This window comes from Salvelinus alpinus, chromosome 11, assembly GCF_045679555.1.
Source record: "Salvelinus alpinus chromosome 11, SLU_Salpinus.1, whole genome shotgun sequence".
Lineage (NCBI taxonomy): Eukaryota > Metazoa > Chordata > Actinopteri > Salmoniformes > Salmonidae > Salvelinus > Salvelinus alpinus.
In genome coordinates this window covers 52,563,987-52,582,739 of record NC_092096.1, presented here as the reverse complement: position 1 = coordinate 52,582,739, position 18,753 = coordinate 52,563,987, and the positions used below count along the sequence as shown (strand labels likewise).

The following is an 18,753-nucleotide window of genomic DNA, read 5'->3' as shown; positions in this document are numbered from 1 at the left end:
CAGGACAGAGAGGTAGCTCGGGACAGAGAGGTAGCTCAAGACAGAGAGGTAGCTCAGGACAGAGAGGTAGCTCAGGACAGAGAGGTAGCTCAGGACAGAGGGGCGACTCCGGACTGAAGGGCAGCTCCGGACTAATGGCAGCTCCGGACTGAGGGGCAGCTCCGGGCTGAGGGGCAGCTCCGGGCTGAGGGGCAGCTCCGGGCTGGAGGGCGGCTCCGGGCTGGAGGGCGGCTCATGACTGGAGGGCGGCTCATGACTGGAGGGCGGCTCATGACTGGAGGGCGGCTCATGACTGGAGGGCGGCTCATGACTGGAGGGCGGCTCATGACTGGCTGGCGGCTCTGGCAGCTCCTGGCGGCTCTGGCAGCTCCTGACTGGCTGGCGGCTCTGGCAGCTCCTGACTGGCTGGCGGCTCTGGCAGCTCCTGACTGGCTGGCGGCTCTGGCAGCTCCTGACTGACGGACGGCTCAGATGGCGCTGGGCAGACGGATGGCTCAGACGGCGCTGGGCAGACGGATGGCTCAGACGGCGCTGGGCAGACGGATGGCTCAGACGGCGCTGGGCAGACGGATGGCTCAGACGGCGCTGGGCAGGCAGGCAGCTCAGACGGCGCTGGGCAGACGGATGGCTCAGACGGCGCTGGGCAGACGGTTGGCTCAGACGGTGCTGGGCAGGCAGGCAGCTCAGACGGCGCTGGGCAGGCAAGCAGTGCAGGCGGCGTTGAGCAGACGAGCAGTGCAGGCGGCGTTGGACAGACGGCCGACTCTGACCTGCTGAGGCGCACAGTAGGCCTGGTGCGTGGTGCCGGAACTGGTGGTACCGGACTGGAGACCCGCACCTCAAGGCTAGTGCGGGGAGCAGGAACAGGGCACACTGGACTCTCGAGGCGCACTATAGGCCTGGTGCGTTGTACCGGCACTGGTGGTACCGGGCTGAGGGCACGCACCTCAGGGCGAGTGTGGGGAGAAGGAACCGTGCGTACAGGGCTCTGAAGACGCACAGGAGGCTTGGTGCGTGGTGCCGGAACTGGAGGTACTGGGCTGGAAACACGCACCACAGGGAGAGTGCGTGGAGGAGGAACAGGGCTCTGGAGACGCACTGGAAGCCTGGTGCGTGGTGTAGGCACTGGTGGTACTGGGCTGTGGCGGGAAGGTGGCGCCGGATATACCGGACCGTGCAGGTGTACTGGCTCCCTTGAGCACCGAGCCTGCCCAACCTTACCTGGTTGAATGCTCCCCGTAGCCCGACCAGTGCGGGTTATTCCACCTCCCCGCACTGGTCGGGCTACGGGGAGCATGTGTGGGCTGTGTTGGCGAACCGGGGACACCATACGTAAGGCTGGTGCCATGTACACCGGCTTCATGGCACCTGGCTCAATGCTCAATCTAGCCCGGCCAGTGCGGGGAGGTGGAATAACCCGCACCGGGCTAAGCACACGTACAGGAGACACCGTGCGCTCTTCCGCATAACACGGTGTCTGCCCGTACTCCCGCTCTCCATGGTAAGCATGGGAAGTGGGCGCAGGTTTCCTACCTGACTTCGCCACACTACCCTTTACCCCCCCCCCCCCCCCCCCCCCCCCCAAGAAATGTTTGGGTGAGCCTCTCGGGCTTCCAGCCGCTCTGCCTTGCTAGCGCCTCATAATGCCGCCTCTCCGCTTTTGCTGCCCCCAGCTCTGCTTTGGGGCGGCGACACTCCTCTGGCTCTGCCCAGGGTCCTTTACCGTCCAGAATTTCCTCCCATGTCTATTCCTCCTGGTACCGCTGCTGCTGTCGCTGCTGCCCGTTGCCACGCTGCTTGGTCCGAGTTAGGTGGGCGGTTCTGTAACGGCAGTCTAGCTCTTCCTCCTCCTCGGACGAGGAGAGGCGAGAAGGATCGGAGGACCAATGTGCAGCGTGGTAGGTTTCCATGATTTAATATACACGAAACTATACACAATACAAACTAACCGTCACAGTCCCGTGTGGCACAAACACTGACACAGGAAACAACCACCCACAAAATCCCAACACAAAACAAGCCACCTATATATGATTCTCAATCAGGGACAACGATTGACAGCTGCCTCTGATTGAGAACCATATTAGGCTGAACACAGAAACAGACAAACTAGACACACAACATAGAATGCCCACCCAGCTCACGTCCTGACCAACACTAAAACAAGCAAAGCACATAAGCACTATGGTCAGGACGTGACAATTGGTGTCGTTTTGAGCAAAGAATCATTTTGTATTTTACTCAACAAGCTTGTTCAAATTCAACTGACTTCAAGCAGAGTTTGTTGATTTAAGACTCTAACAGATTGGCTCAAATTCTTGTCCTTTTTAAGTCCACTCAACTTGCATAATAATGATAATTAAGCAATTGGTTAAGTTTGACTTTTTCCAGTGCACAGTGTATAAAATTACAAGGCTGAGGAACTTCACATTAGGTCACCTGTTTGTCATAGTTGAGGGGTCATGGTTTGCTCTCTTCGTCTTTAGCAGTGTGGGTTTGTGAAGGAAGGCGCTGTGTGATGCTGATCAGAGAGAGTCAAATAGAGAAATGGTTGTAATCATATGCGAAAACCTGCGAAAACCTTGTTGTTGGGCTGATGAGGACACATGAAAAGTTGTGCAGGGATTTATGTCCTTTCAGAGAGAAGAATGACATTGTTCTTGCAGCATACATTTTCTGTAGTTCACTCATTAATTTATCTCTTTTACATTCAATCTACCACTGTGATCAGTACTTTCCTGGGTTATTACTTTGAACAGTTGACAGACTGTAACTCAAGAACATCTACATGCAGTTGACCTCCAAATAGCTACAACATAAACCAAATGATAAACATGCCATGACGTCAAACCTTTGACACCTCTCCTAGTGTCATTAAAGACTGTCCTGAACATGTCAACATGACCAGGTATGATAAATATAATATTGACTTCACTTTTTGTACAACTATGTTTTATCCACTAAGTTTCTTTCTCTGATACATACTACAGTTCTCTCTTCCTCCCACAAAAAGACCACAGATCTGATGTGTCAATTTTTTACTTTTACAGCAACAGGAAGTTGTGTAGAGATGAACATGACATCAGATGCTATTTTTTCTGTTTCTCTTTTAGCATCTGTACCTTTCTAATTCTGTCAAAGCCCCATTCGTGTCACAGCCACATGAACTGTAGGGGTCCAGAAGACTTGCCAGAGGCTTAGAATGGAGTATACTTTATAATATAAATATATAATATAATATAAATATAATATAAACTAATATGATGACATAGAGAGATGAAGGAATAAGGGGACAGACCCAGTAGACTGAGGGATTATGTTGTTGCTAAGTGACCAATCAAATAAAAAACTTTGTTCAATCAGTTAAACAAAGCATATTAATTATAAGTGTAGACAATATATTCAGTAAACAAAAAAAAACATATTTGATTATATGTGGGTACATGTGTTTGTGTGTGTGAGTGAGAGTTAGGCTACATGAAGGAGATTATTGGGTAGTTTGGTTCATCAGGCTGACCCCCTGTCACGGCTGTCAAAAGGAGGAGACCAAGGTGCAGCGTGGTGAGCGTACATATTCCTTTTTATTAGAAATGACGCCGACAAAAACAATAAACAATACAAAACAACAGTGAAGCTTAAGAGCTATGTGCCACAAACAACGTTAACTTCCCAAAAAGACAGGTGGGAAAAAGGGCTACCTACGTATGGTTCTCAATCAGAGACAACGATAGACAGCTGTCCCTGATTGAGAACCCTACCCGGCCAAAACATAGAAATACAAATAATAGAACATAGAATACCCACCCCAACTCACACCCTGACCAAGCCAAAAATTTGATTGATTGATTATTTCGATATTGTGATCCACAAGAATGTGGAGTAGTTACAGGCCTGTCCCTGAAGGGGGCGATAAGAAACCCCAGACGTTTACCATAGTATACAAACTAAAGGTGAAGTCAGTAACTGCTTCCCCTGTAACCTTTCTCCTGGTTTCTTCACAAATGTTGTACATGTGTCCCACACTCTACACTCTACAACATACCACTTAGATATTTTTAGAGGTAAATAGTTAACGAAAATAGATTAATGTATTCAACATGTAATGATGTGAAGCTAAATGAACCTCTAGACTTTAACCTAGAAACCCAGTTCCCCAGTTACAGCTTTGAAACTCCTCCCATCTCTGGTCAGTGGTAATAAATAACACACAAATCAAATGTTATTTGTCACATCCGCCGAATACAAAAGTGAAATGCTTACTTACAAGCCCTTTACCAACAATGCGGTTTTAAGAAAATACAAAAAAATATAAATATATATATATATAATGTATATAAAAATAAATTAATAAATAAGTAAAAAAATAATTTACAAAAAGAGAAGCAATTGAAAAAGTTTAAAATAATGACAAAAATAAACAATAGGCAAGCACAAACATTATACACACACCCACACACACACACACACACACACACACACACACACACACACACACACACACACACACACACACACACACACACACACACACACACACACACACACACACACACAAACAACACACACATAATACAGTACATGAACAATAGCCCTAATAAACATCACAAATACAAACAAATTGAAATACAACCATAAGCAACACAATAACAAACATATCTATGTAGACAGTAGCTAACTAAACATATTACTCATAACAGAACCATCTGAGGTGTGTGTGTGTGTGTGTGTGTGTGTGTGTGTGTGTGTGTGTGTGTGTGTGTGTGTGTGTGTGTGTGTGTGTGTGTGTGTGTGTGTGTGTGTGTGTGTGTGTGTGTGTGTGTGTGTGTGTGTGTATATTGTTTGTGTTTGCCTATTGTTAATTTTTGTCATTATTTTAAACTTTTTTCAATTGCTTTTCTTTTTGTCAATAATTTTTTTACTTATTTATTCATCTATTTTTATGAGTGAGAGAGAGAGTGATTGAGAAGTGAGAGGTGGCTGGAGATGTCCATTTCCATTGTGCCACAACTGAGGTTAGCTGGCTTGGCTTGCCACCTGACAACTGAGCAAAGGTTTGAGTGAAGGCCTACACTTACTTATCTATCTATTTTTACATTTCTCAAGAATCTTTCTCTCTGTTTTTCTGTGTGCGGTGAAGAGGTGTGATCTCAGAGTGAAGTGGTGGGATCTAAGCAGACTGTCATCATATAGGAAGTAAAGGGGTTTGTTAGAAGGACTGTAGTCATAGAGAAAGTCACTTGTCTGTGGGGACAGAATGGAGCACACCTTGCTCTGTTTGCTGCTATGTAAGTACTGAGTTAGTGTGTTTGTTTATGAACACTAATTACCTGATTTACTAAGAATTTAAAAGAAAAGGGAATAAGACATTAATCAAAATGAAGACAGTTTCACGCTTTAGCTTTGTTTTTGGTGTTTTAGCCCTTATTGAGAAAATATTAGTAAATGGCACTCAAAGGAAATTGCAGCAAATATGGTTAGATATGAAGTAAGAAAGTGACCACCCTACATTGATGTTGCATCTCTGTGAGAACCTGAGCTTGTATAGCCGATGCCATGCAGACCTGGTTAGTGTGGTGCTGTGCATTTAACCAAGTCATTAATCAGGAACTAAAGAGTGGTGTTAACTCAGTGGTTGCAAAATGTGCTGTCAATGACAATGAATATAAAATGCAATATTTGTTGGATGTGTTGTATAATCAAGTTGTGATTATTGTAAATGGTTGAGGGTTCCTTCACTACAGTCATAGTAAACTGTGTTAAGAGATTAATGAGTGGTGTTTTGGTGTTTTTGGTCTCTGTACACTCTCTGTGTGCAGAACATGGGAAGTCAGTGGCCATTTAAAGCTGCAGTCCGTAATTCAAACTACCACAAAATGGCCACCCTGACACTTTTTGTGGTATATGGCTGAGGGATGGGGCTAAGGAAATTCATTCATCTGCATTGTTTACAGTAGTTGTCATAACATAACCATATATTTTGGTTTATGATGGGATCAGACAGTTTTGAGGGAATTAAAAGTTATACTCTTCAAGAATAAATGCCAACGACTAATTTAATGATAAAAAATGTGTATAGAAATCATAGATTGCACCTTTAAAATAAAGTACAGAGTGGATTTGGTAATCAGTAACATGATTATGGCATGTTATTATTTATTTCAAGTTAATATTGGAGCAATGTGACTTTCTTTGTTGCAGTGCTGAGTACACACATCTACTCTGGACACTCTGAAGACGATGATGGTAGATATTTTTACACTTGATCAAGCCTCCATCTCTTAATGCTTCATCAAATGTTTTATTTGTAATTTTTAAGCTACTTTTGGAAAGACATATTTTGTGTTTTGAATGTCTCAAAATAACATGTGTATAGTATTGTTTCATGCTGGTTTTATTTTGTGCAGGAAAGGCAAAGGCTGTTCTGACCATAAACCCCACATCCTCCCAGATATTCAGTGGAGAGTCTGTCATTCTCAGATGTCACATACAAAGGGGAGAAGTCACTGACTGGGAATACACATGGAGCAAGGATGCTGTAGACTTATTCAGTAGGGAGCATAAATATGAGATCAGTGAGGTTATGATTTCAAACAATGGAGACTACTCGTGTCTGGGTAAACATATTGATAATGGGAAGTATTCTATGTGGAGTGATGCAGTCAGACTGACAGTGACAGGTATATCATCTTATCACTCAAGTGCCTCCATGCCCATAACCACTTGACATAGATACATCTCTCTACATTAGTGTCACTGGTGAGCTCACTATTAATCTTCAATCACTATCTGGACTTTATGAATTTTGAGCCAAGGAGGGTTAATCTAAATACAGATATACTGTGTAGACTGTAAATTCTAACTGAATAGAGTCAACATACCCCTATTTGAAATAAACTTTAATCAAAACTTAAACCTTTCACGGCTACTAAACCCGGATCCGGGAGCACCCCCCACAGTAAAAAAAGCTGACTAGCATAGCCTAGCATAGCGTCACAAGTAAATAGTAGCATCTAAATATCATTAAATCACAAGTCCAAGACACCAGATGAAAGATACAGATCCTGTGAATCCAGCTATCATTTCTGATTTTTAAAATGTTTTACAGGGAAGACACAATATGTAAATCTATTAGCTAACCACTGATAGCAAAAGACACAACTTTTTTTCTCCACCATTTTTTTCCTGCATCAGTAGCTATCACTAATTCGACTAAATAAAGATATATATAGCCACTAACCAAGAAACAACTTCATAAGATGACAGTCTGATAACATATTTATGGTATAGGATATTTTTTTTTAGAAAATGTGCATTTTTCAGGTATAAATCACAGTTTACCATTGCAGCTGCAATCTGAAATAGCGTTGGAAGCAGCCGGAATAATTACAGAGACCGACGGCAAATTATAATTACTCATCATAAAACACTTCTGAAAAATACACAGCCTACAGCAATCGAAAGACACAGATCTTGTGAATCCAGACAATATTTCAGATTTTCTAAGTGTTTTACAGCGAAAACACAATATAGCATTATATGAGCGTACCACAATAGCCAGAATCACAACCGCATTTACCAGCTGTAAATGTTAGCGATCGTAACAACCCAACAAAAGATATATAATTTTACTAACCTTGATATACTTCATCAGATGACAGTCCTTGTCACGTTCCTGACCTGTTTTCTCTTGTTTTGTATGTCTTTATTGGTCAGGGCGTGAGTGTTGGGTGGGTAGTCTATGTTTTGTATTTCTATGTTGGGTTTTGTGTTCGGCCTGGTATGATTCTCAATTAGAGACAGGTGTGTATCATTTGTCTCTGATTGAGAGTCATACTAAGGCAGCCAGGGTTTCACTGGGGTTTTGTGGGTGTTTGTTCCTGTGTCAGTGTTTGGGCCACACAGGACGGTTGAAGGTTAGTCACGTTTGTTGTTTTGTAGTTTTGTAGTGTCTTGTTTGCTGTTTTCATTAAAAGTATGATTAATCACCAATCCGCATCTTGGTCCGATCCATGCTCCTCCTCGTCTGAGGAGGAGAACAACAATGACTGCCTTTACAGAAACACCCACCACAACAGGACCAAGCGGATTGGAGCCAGAGGAAAGGAACTAAAGCAATGGAGAGAAGAGGAATGGAGTTGGGAACAAATATTCAACGGAGAAGGACCCTGGGCTAAGGTTGGTGTGAATCGCCGCTCGCGGGAGGAGAAGAAGGCAGCCACAGCCCAGGAGCGGTGGATTAAGGAGGCAGCACGTATGAGAGGCTGGAAGCCCGAGAGGCTCACCCAAACATTTCTTGGGGGGGGGGGGGGCTAAAGGGGAGTGTGGCGAAGCCGGGTTGGATACCTGAGCCAACTCCCCGGGCTTGCCGTGGAGTAAGAGGGCGTCGTACTGGTCAGACACCGTGTTATGCGGTAAAGCGCACGGTGTCCCCAGTACGCGTGCTTAGCCCAGTGCGGGCTATTCCACCTTGCCGCACTGGGAGGGCTAGGTTGGGCATCGAGCCGAGTGCCATGAAGCCGGCCCAACGTATCTGGTCTCCAGTACGTCTCCTCGGGCCGGCGTACATGGCACCAGCCTTACAGGTGGTGTCCCCGGTTCGACTGCATAGCCCAGTGCGGGCTATTCCACCTCGCCGCACTGGCAGGGCTACGGGGACCATTCAACCTGGTAAGGTTGGGGAGGCTCGGTGCTCAAGAGCACGTGTCCTCCTTCACGGTCCGGTATATCCGGCGCCACCTTCCCACCCCAGCTCAGTACCACCAGTGCCTACACCACGCACCAGGCTTCCAGTGCATCTCCAGAGCCCTGTTCCTCTTCCACGCACTCTCCCTATGGTGCGTGTCTCCAGCCCAGTGCCTCCAGTTCCGGCACCACGCACCAAGCCTCCTGTACGTCTCCAGAGCCCTGGACGCAATGTTCCTTCTCCCCGCACTCGCCCTGAGGTGCGTGCCCTCAGCCCGGTACCTCCAGTTCCGGTACCACGCACCAGGCCTAGAGTGCGCCACGAGAGTCCAGTGTGCCCTGTTCCTGTTCCTGTTCCCCGCACTCGCCCTGAGGTGCGTGCCCTCAGCCCGGTACCTCCAGTTCCGGTACCACGCACCAGGCCTATAGTGCGTCTCAGCCGGCCAGAGTCTGCCGTCTGCCCAGCGGTGCCTGAACGGCCCGTCTGCCCAGCGGTGCTTGTACTGCCCATCTGCCCAGTGGCGCCTGAACTGCCCGTCTGCCAAGCGCCATCTGAGCCATCCGTCTCCCCAGCGCCATCTGAGCCATCCGTCTCCCCAGCGCCATCTGAGCCATCCGTCTCCCCAGTGCCGTCTGAGCCATCCGTCTCCCCAGTGCCGTCTGAGCCATCCGTCTGCCCAGTGCCGTCTGAGCCATCCGTCTGTCCCGAGCCATTAGAGCCGCCCGTCTGTCCCGAGCCGTCAGAGCCGATAGTCAGTCAGGAGCCGCTAGAGCCAGTCGTCAGTCAGGATCTGCCAGGGCCGCCAACCAGACAGGATCTGCCAGAGACGCCAACCAGACAGGATCTGCCAGAGACGCCAACCAGACAGGATCTGCCAGAGACGCCAACCAGACAGGATCTGCCAGAGACGCCAACCAGACAGGATCTGCCGGAGCCGTCAGACAGTCATGAGCTGCCCTACAGTCATGAGCTGCCCTACAGTCATGAGCTGCCCTACAGTCATGAGCTGCCCTACAGTCAGGAGCTGCCAGTCAGTCAGGAGCTGCCAGTCAGTCCGGAGCTGCTGCCCCTTATCCCGGAGCTGCTGCCCCTTATCCCGGAGCTGCTGCCCCTTATCCCGGAGCTGCTGCCCCTTATCCCGATGCTGCCCCTTTATTTAGGTGGGTTGAGTTGGAGGGTGGTCATTGGGAGGGGGATACGGAAGCGGGGAGTGACTATGGTGGGGTGGGGACCTCGTCCACCGCCAGAGCCGCCACCGTGGACAGACGCCCACCCAGACCCTCCCCTAGACTTTGTGCTGGTGCGCCCGGAGTTCGCACCTTAAGGGGGGGGTTCTGTCACGTTCCTGACCTGTTTTCTCTTGTTTTGTATGTCTTTATTGGTCAGGGCGTGAGTGTTGGGTGGGTAGTCTATGTTTTGTATTTCTATGTTGGGTTTTGTGTTCGGCCTGGTATGATTCTCAATTAGAGACAGGTGTGTATCATTTGTCTCTGATTGAGAGTCATACTAAGGCAGCCAGGGTTTCACTGGGGTTTTGTGGGTGTTTGTTCCTGTGTCAGTGTTTGGGCCACACAGGACGGTTGAAGGTTAGTCACGTTTGTTGTTTTGTAGTTTTGTAGTGTCTTGTTTGCTGTTTTCATTAAAAGTATGATTAATCACCAATCCGCATCTTGGTCCGATCCATGCTCCTCCTCGTCTGAGGAGGAGAACAACAATGACTGCCTTTACAGTCCTGTAACATCATATTACACAATGCATATAGCTTTTGTTCGAAAATGTGCATATTTAGCAGCATAAATCGTGGTTATACTATGTAATCAGTACAAACATTGCATGCATTCTGGCCGGCGCCATCTTGGATTAGCGCCTATTCTAATAAAAATACTATTCATAAACTTGACTAAAAAATATAAGTTGGACAACAATCGAAAGATAAATTAGTTCTTAATGCAATCGCTATGTTAGATTTTTAAAATTAACGTTACTAGACATATAGTGTGCGTTGCAGCCAGACCAGTGCCTGCAAACATTGTGATCAAACACTATTACATTTTTCCACATAAATACGGAATAACATCAAATAGTTCCTACTTTTGGACGAGCTTCCATCAGTATCTTGGGCAATGTGTCCTTTCTTCAAAAGAATAGTTGCTTTGTTGTAAAACGTCCTCTTCACCTTTGGAATTAGCTGCTATGTCGCACACACATGTCCAAATCCTCAAACGAAATACTAAGGAAATTCAGAAAAATAGCAATATACTCGCATAAACTGATATAAATCGGTTTCAAATAACTTCGTTATGATGTTTCTAACACCTATATTTAATTAAATTACAGACGGATACATCTCTGGTCGATAACTGAGCGTTCCAAAATTTCATCCTGAGATCTTGTCTTGCGCCATGACGAAGGAGGAAAAGAAATGTACTCTCGTTCCTTCTGGCTTTATAACCTCGGACAGCTACGCAGAGACCCCATTCCACTTCTCATTGGTTACTGACATCCAGGGGAAGGCGGGTGCAGTTCATTTCCAGCCATAGGATATACACAGACTTTTAAACTGAACCCAGATCAGAGCATAATTCTCAGACCTTCGCAAGTCATGTCAGGATTTTTGCTGTAGAAGGAGTTCTGTTCCACCCACAGACATAATTCAAACGGTTTTAGAAACTAGAGAGTGTTTTCTATCCAATAGTAGTAATAATATGCATATTGTACGAGCAAGAATTGAGCACTAGGCAGTTTAATTTGGAGACCAATTTTCGCTAAGTCGAAACAGCACCCCCTATAGTGACAAGAAGTTAAATGCAACAGCAAAATTATTTAAAATGACCAAGCATGTATCCAGATGTTTTGATATTCTGCTCTCTGTTTTCTTAGCTGTTCCTGAAACTACACTGACCGTAAATCCAGACCCTGCATACACTGGAGAGACAGTAACTCTGACGTGTTCAGTGGGATCTGACAGTGGCTGGAGGTATACATGGTACAAATACAACACTAACAAAGTAGTGACCTTGTCTAGCAGACACACTACAACAGGAGCCACCTTCACCATCAGTAGAGCTGCTGAGTCTGACCAGGGTATCTACTGGTGTCAGGGAGAGATCCAGTCCAGATCCATATCATCAATCATCAGTGATCCTGTCACTATCACTGTGAAAGGTGAGTTACTTTATGTGTTTATTTAATCAAACAAATGGACACAATTTATATTGAGTCAATCATGTAGATGTGGTCTGGGTGTCAGTATGAATGGGAAATAAATAGTAACAGTACTACCTAAAGAAGTAAGATCATACGTTGGAGAGATTTGTGCTCTGACTGCATTTGTCTTCATATATAACTGTGTTTCCACAGCTCTGCCCACGGCCTCAGTGAAAGCCTCTCCACGCGGTCCCCTCTATTCTGGAGAGACAGTAACTCTGACGTGTTCAATGGGGTCTGACAGTGGCTGGAGGTATACATGGTACAAAGACAAAAAAATGAAAGTAGTGACCTTGTCTAGCAGACACACTACAAAAGGAGCCACCTTCACCATCAGTAGAGCTGCTGAGTCTGACCAGGGTCTCTACTGGTGTCAGGGAGAGATCCAGTCCAGATCCATATCATCAATCATCAGTGATCCTGTCACTATCACTGTGAAAGGTGTGTGTGTGTGTGTGTGTGTGTGTGTGTGTGTGTGTGTGTGTGTGTGTGTGTGTGTGTGTGTGTGTGTGTGTGTGTGTGTGTGTGTGTGTGTGTGTGTGTGTGTGTGTGTGTGTGTAGACATCACTGTATATGTCAGTATTCTGATAGACCTTGGTAAGTCAGACAGTTCAGAGTGCATAGTGTATGTTCAGAAATGACAACTTATGATATGGTCATGTTGTGATAAATGCTGATCAAAATTATTTTACATTCTAATGTGTGTGATAATGTTTATTTTCTGTGTTGTGTCTGTGCAGAGAGACCTGTGGCTGTTCTGACCCTCCAACCCATCTGGCCCCAGATATTCAGTGGGGAGACTGTCACTCTCAGTTGTGACATTCAAGGGGGAGAAGAGATTGAGTATGTGTTTTATAACAGTGGGAAGTCGGTCTACACGAATACAGAGCCTGAGTACAGAATCAGTCCTGCAAAGAATTGTCTATATACCTGTGAAGGTCTTCAGAAAACAAATGGCTTAAAACACTCCCAGACAAGTAATGCTATACAATTGACTGTGTTAGGTAAGTCTGTTTTAATGGGATTGAAAGAGAAAGACAGAAGGGATGAGGTCAAATAGCAGACAGTGGTTTCAATGATGTAACAAAACTATAGTTTGATTGTGGGGTGAGGTACAATACCATAATAACAAAATGGTTAAACATTTTAAAGACTGAACATTTGATTTGTGTCATTTCCTTCATAACAGATAAACCCCAAGCTGTTCTGAGTGTCTCTCCTCAGTGGCTGAACCCTGGAGACTCAGTTACTCTGAGCTGTGGGGTTAAAGAGTCATCTACAGGCTGGAGGTTCTTCTGGTACCGAACTGTTCCCTACACAGCTGGGTTACTCTCCCTATCGGACAGGTCCTACTCTGTAGAGCCTCTATCTGGCAATGGGACTAGTGAAGACTCCTACACTCTGATCCCTGCTGGTCTTAGTCACACAGGAGGATATGTGTGTAGAGCTGGGAGAGGAGACCCAGTCTATGACACACTCTACAGTGAACCTCAGTTTCTCTGGTCAGGAGGTAACTAACTGCATTGAAACTGCATTTTATCACATTTAAGTCACCCTCATGTGTATATATAACCACTGTGTACGTTTGACTCTGTCACTCTTTATTTCAGATCCGCAACCATCAGTGTCTCTCAAAATAAGACCTAACAGAACTCAACACTTTACATCAACGTCTCTCTCACTAAGCTGTGAGGAGAAGAGGAACTCTACTGGATGGAGACTGAAGAGATACAGAGAGAAAGCAGTGGAGTCAGAGTATGTCTCTAACTGGGGATCAAGAGCAGGGTCCACATGTACCATCAGGTCCACATACACAGGGAACAGTGGAGTGTACTGGTGTGAGTCTGGATCAGGAGAGTACAGTAATGCTGTCAACATCACAGTGGATGGTACGTCTGTTGTACAACAGTCACTAACCTTTTTAACATTACAATGTTTGATAATGATGTTCAATTCTGTAACTGAATGGTTGCATCTCATAAAATACAAGCTCATGTTGGTGATTACTCCAGATTTACAGTATTATTTATATATTATGTTATACAGTTGGCAATCTGATCCTGGAGAGCCCTCCCTATCCCATAACTGAGGGAGAATCTATGACTCTCAGCTGTACAAATAGATATCAGGAAACAAACCCGAACCCCAAGGTTGATTTCTACAAAGATGGAGTTCTCATCAGGAATGAGACCACAGGAGAGATGACCATCCCTACAGTTTCCAAGTCAGAAGAAGGCTTCTATAAGTGTAAATCTAATGAAGGAGAATCACCAGAGAGCTGGGTGACAGTGAGAGGTGAGAAAAACAATTATGATCACATGACCTTTTCATAATATCTGTGGTCAGCTGTGATTTATAGTGTTAAAAAGTGTACTGTAGGTTTGGAGTTACAACCTCTGCTACTTTATTTATTTTCTACAACTACCTCAGAGTCGGATGGTGATTTGCTGTTCTCTCTCCAGGCGTAACTCCTGGACCGTCTACATCAGTCCTCGTAGGAGTGGTTGTGGGCCTGGTTGTTGCTGGTGTTTTACTGGCCATTCTCCTGGTACTGCTGTGTCGATATAAAAAAGCCGGAGGTGAGACTTTTATCAATTCATATTTATCTTTTTGGTTCATGTTTAGGAGAAAAATGTCTAATTACAAAAGTTTTAAACATTAACGAATTGATACAATATAATATTACGCATTTCTCATTACAGGTTCCTGTTGCAACAGAATATTCTGGTGAGTACACCTGTCTTTCAACTTTTCATACAGTAAAATAGGATCTGTGTGTTTCATGAGTATCTCTCTCCCTGTAGGCCCCCCCAGCCCCAGAGGACCAACCTGGACCCCCAACAGGACCAAGGATCTACCCAGGGCCGGGCTCCTGATGCTGAGTATAATAATCTGCAGCATGGTCAGTCTCTCGTCCCAGACCACTGTCACTCTCCTCTCTGTAACTTCACATACTGACTTTTCACCATTCACTTTATATAGATGTTACCGTACTCTATGTCCCTAGGCAAGCTTATGGAAAACCAACCTATTAATCTAACTCTCTCTACTTTGACCAACAGGTGTCGCTAACATCTATGATACAATCACGCCCTCAGACAGTAATGACAATGGTACTGGGAAAGGGAAAGGGGGATACCTAGTCAGTTGTACAACTGAATACCTTCAAATGAAATGTGTCCTCTGCATTTAACCCAACCCCTCTGAATCAGAGAGGTGCGGGGGGGGGGGGGGGGGGCTGCCTTAATTGACATCCACGTCTTCGGTGCCTGGGGAACAGTGGGTTAACTGCCTTGCTCAGTTGCAGAACGACAGATTTTTCCCTTGTCAGCTCAGGGATTCGATCCAGCAACCTTTCGGTTACTGGCCCAGCAACCTTTCGGTTACTAAACACCAGGCTACCTGTATGTTTTAATTTAGCATGAATACAGTATAGAGTTGTTGTTGCTGTTATTCTTCATATGTTTAATATGACTAGCATACTAACAGTAAGTAGAGATATTAGTGTATTACCGGTATATTTCAGATGCTGGTGCTGCTACTGCTGGACCAAGTGATGTGATGTACGCCAAGATTCAACTCAAAAAGTTGGACAAGAAAAAGAAAAGTAACTCTCAACTGTCACACAAAATGCAGCAGTGTTTTTTACTCATCAAATTTGATAAAAACATACAAATTCTCTTCACCTCCTCAGAAATGACAGCTGATCCAAAAGAAAATCCAGTCTATTCTGAGGTCAAGACAGGGAAGACCACAGGTGAGACTCATTCTACAGGTTGGCAGTCAGTAAAATCTAAATGTGCGATTTGGGAGTTTCAAAAAGGATGCAAAATATTATATAAGCTACTTCCTTAATTTGCTGACTGGAAATGTCAATTTTCAGCAGCAACTGGACCTGTGGATGTGACCTATGCTGAGGTTGACCTTAAACAGAATGCCAAAGCCAAGAAGAAGAAAAGTAAGACTGGACATCCCTCCTTCCATATTCCCCCTATCATACCCTTACACCTCTGACCCCATATTGACTAGGTGCATAATATTCTGTATATAACTGTTATATTATTCTGATGTTTTATCCTCACCCCTTACAGAAACATCAACCCCACCTGAGGCAGATTCGGTCTATTCTCAATTGAAGCCAGTCACAGCCCCAGGTAAGACTAATAGTCATATGTGATTGATAATTAATATGATACTAATATGGATCTAATTCTCTGATATCAAAATATAATGTATTTAAAGTATGTCTCTTTGTTTAATTCTTAACAGTTTATTTGACTGCATGTCCTGAACAACTTTGTGTGATGACATGTTGCAGGTACCTGAGGGATGGAGGGATGGAGGGATGGAAGGACACACCATCAGAGGAGGAGGAGGAACCCGGAACATGGATTTTGTTCGCTCAACACACACAAGCAAACACACACATGCACAAACACACACGCAATAACACTTTGTACATTAAGGCGTTACTTATTTTATTTACTTATTTTATTGTATTTAAGCATGGTTTAATTGTGTTTCACTGTAAAAGCATATTTTTTCTACTATATGGTGCAATGATGATGCATCTTATCTGCAGCTACTGCAATTGTATCTGCTTTGTATTGTGAATTGAGTTTTATTGTTGATCTATTCATATGATAGAATAACATATTTGTATATGAATTTCCCAAAAAGTATTATCCACGTTTTCTTCTAATGGCCTGTACTTTTACAATATCTTTGCATTGTGCTTTTTTAATAAACTATTTTTTATCCACCAGATGGCATGAGTGCTTTCTTACAGTAAATAGATATTGTCCTCATCATCATCAACTTTTCCATACAACCCCATTTGGTCAAACCTCCTTTCAGCCTAGTAATGATCTCACTCTCCACAATGTGTGAGTTAAAGGGCAATCTGCTATTTCTACATACATTTTTGGACTTAATTATATATACCCATTGAATCTTGAGAAATATAACATCAATGCCCCATGAGCAAAGTTCAAAAGCCGTACCCCATCTGCTGAAGACCCGTTGAGATTTTCAGAATGACTTTTGGGGGAAGAGTGTGCCTGAAAAGAACAGTTCTTCTCAATTTTATGATGTCATATACTCTGCAGGAGTTCTGAGGAGCTAGTAACCTACGTATGAATGACTACCAGTTCTCCCATATTGCCTCCTCATCCTACAGACAGGTCATAACGATTAATGACATTAGTGGTGTATGACTCTGACTGATATTTTCAGTGTCCCTGCATGGTCCGGAAGGTCACTGTTCCAGTTAGGGGGTTTCTGTGTCTATGTGTTAATGTCTAAGTGGTCAGACAGACAACCGGCAGCCAGGTCATTGTCACTGCTCCTGAGAAACAGTCACAGGAAGTGACATCACCACAAGCTGTTATATGAAACGTAGAAGGGGGGCCTCTATCAGTAACCTGGGACCCATTACCTTCCGAAAAAGTTGGCAGGTGTTTCATGTCCCTCAGTCACACTGACCTATGAGCATGCAGAAGAAGTCATGCAAACACTTCTGCAGACATATGAAGCCAAGATCAAACTGCACAGACACTGTTATGACATTTTTGCTCTCTCTCGCTCGCTCTCTCTAACCCCCCCTCTCTCCCCCCTCTCTCTCTCTCTGTCTTTCTTTCTCTTTCTCTGTCTCTGTCTCAATCTCGCTCTCTGTCTTTCTCTCTCTTCTCCCGAGCCCTCTATCTAGCTCCTTCCTCTTTCTCTGCAACATTGAATGGTCTGCTCATAAAGTAACAAAGCTACCGGTATCTGTGAAACACCATGACCATTAACCACACAACCAGCAGCAGCTAGGAAACACATGCACCAAAACCACCACCATCACACTGATCAACACAGTGACAGACCCCAAACACACCCACGCCTCATCTTCTAACTCTCAAGCTGAGTGAAGAGGTAGAATGTGACTTATTTTTCAGCTAACATACAGGAATTATTTTATAGAACAGCAGCCCTCATCAAAAGGAAGTCTCTGCTCTTTCTTCTCTGTGTGTTTTGGATAGTCAACTGCTAGCCGTCAGTGACAGTGAAAGACAAGGACATACAGCCAGAGGAAACAGCCAACACCTTAAAGAGATGTCTGGTGGTCCCATCTCCTGCTTCTCCAAACAGGGAATACTACTTCTCCTACTCTCCAACCTCCACTATGGTAAGTTCTGTAACTATTCTTATTTATTTCAACATTTTAAACACAGTAGAACCATCAACGAGGATGACACAAACAAGGTTAAAAACGTATCCCCATTGTGGTCCTCTTGAATATACAATAAAACAAAAATACAGTGTACACAAGATAACATGAAAACAAAATACATCTCAAATACATCTCATGAATAGAGAGGAACCTGTAAAAGGAATAAAATAGATTACCAAGTAACGTTCATTGAAACAATTATATTTGCACAGTTTTAAAGCATTTTGCACATAAACCATGTCTTAAAGGTATATATCAAATCAAATCAAATCAAATTTTATTTGTCACATACACATGGTTAGCAGATGTTAATGCGAGTGTAGCGAAATGCTTGTGCTTCTAGTTCCCGACAATGCAGTAATAACCAACAAGTAATCTAACCTAACAATTCCACAACTACTACCTTATACACACAAGTGTAAAGGGATAAAGAATATGTACATAAAGATATATGAATGAGTGATGGTACAGAACGGCATAGGCAAGATGCAGTAGATGGTATAGAGTACAGTATATACATATGAGATGAGTAATGTAGGGTATATAAACATAAAGTGGCATAGTTTGAAGTGGCTAGTGATACATGTATTACATAAAGATGGCAAGATGCAGTAGATGATATAGAGTACAGTATATACATATACATATG

The 18,753-nt window shown here is 44.4% G+C and overlaps 2 protein-coding genes across 3 annotated transcripts in view; one reads left to right on the top strand and one right to left on the bottom strand.

Annotated features, from left to right (window-relative positions):
* The window catches only part of LOC139534900 (SLAM family member 8-like), a 116,766-nt gene that overhangs the window by 42,982 nt on the left and 55,031 nt on the right, over positions 1 to 18,753 (bottom strand). The window lies entirely within an intron of this gene.
* On the top strand, positions 4,914 to 16,633 carry LOC139534896 (Fc receptor-like protein 4). 2 transcript variants are annotated; one of them, XM_071334429.1, is made up of 18 exons: positions 4,914 to 5,285; positions 6,199 to 6,243; positions 6,405 to 6,677; positions 11,564 to 11,848; positions 12,044 to 12,331; positions 12,631 to 12,894; positions 13,080 to 13,400; positions 13,501 to 13,779; positions 13,937 to 14,185; positions 14,353 to 14,469; positions 14,593 to 14,617; positions 14,695 to 14,792; positions 14,953 to 15,003; positions 15,417 to 15,497; positions 15,585 to 15,647; positions 15,777 to 15,848; positions 15,982 to 16,044; positions 16,209 to 16,633. In XM_071334429.1, the coding sequence occupies exons 1-18, from the start codon at positions 5,255 to 5,257 to the stop codon at positions 16,214 to 16,216; spliced, it is 2,613 nt and encodes an 870-aa protein (XP_071190530.1). In that variant the 5' UTR covers positions 4,914 to 5,254; the 3' UTR covers positions 16,217 to 16,633. The 2 variants fall into 2 exon arrangements, with proteins under 2 accessions (XP_071190530.1, XP_071190529.1); XM_071334428.1 differs by having other exon boundaries at positions 4,915 to 5,285; positions 15,774 to 15,848.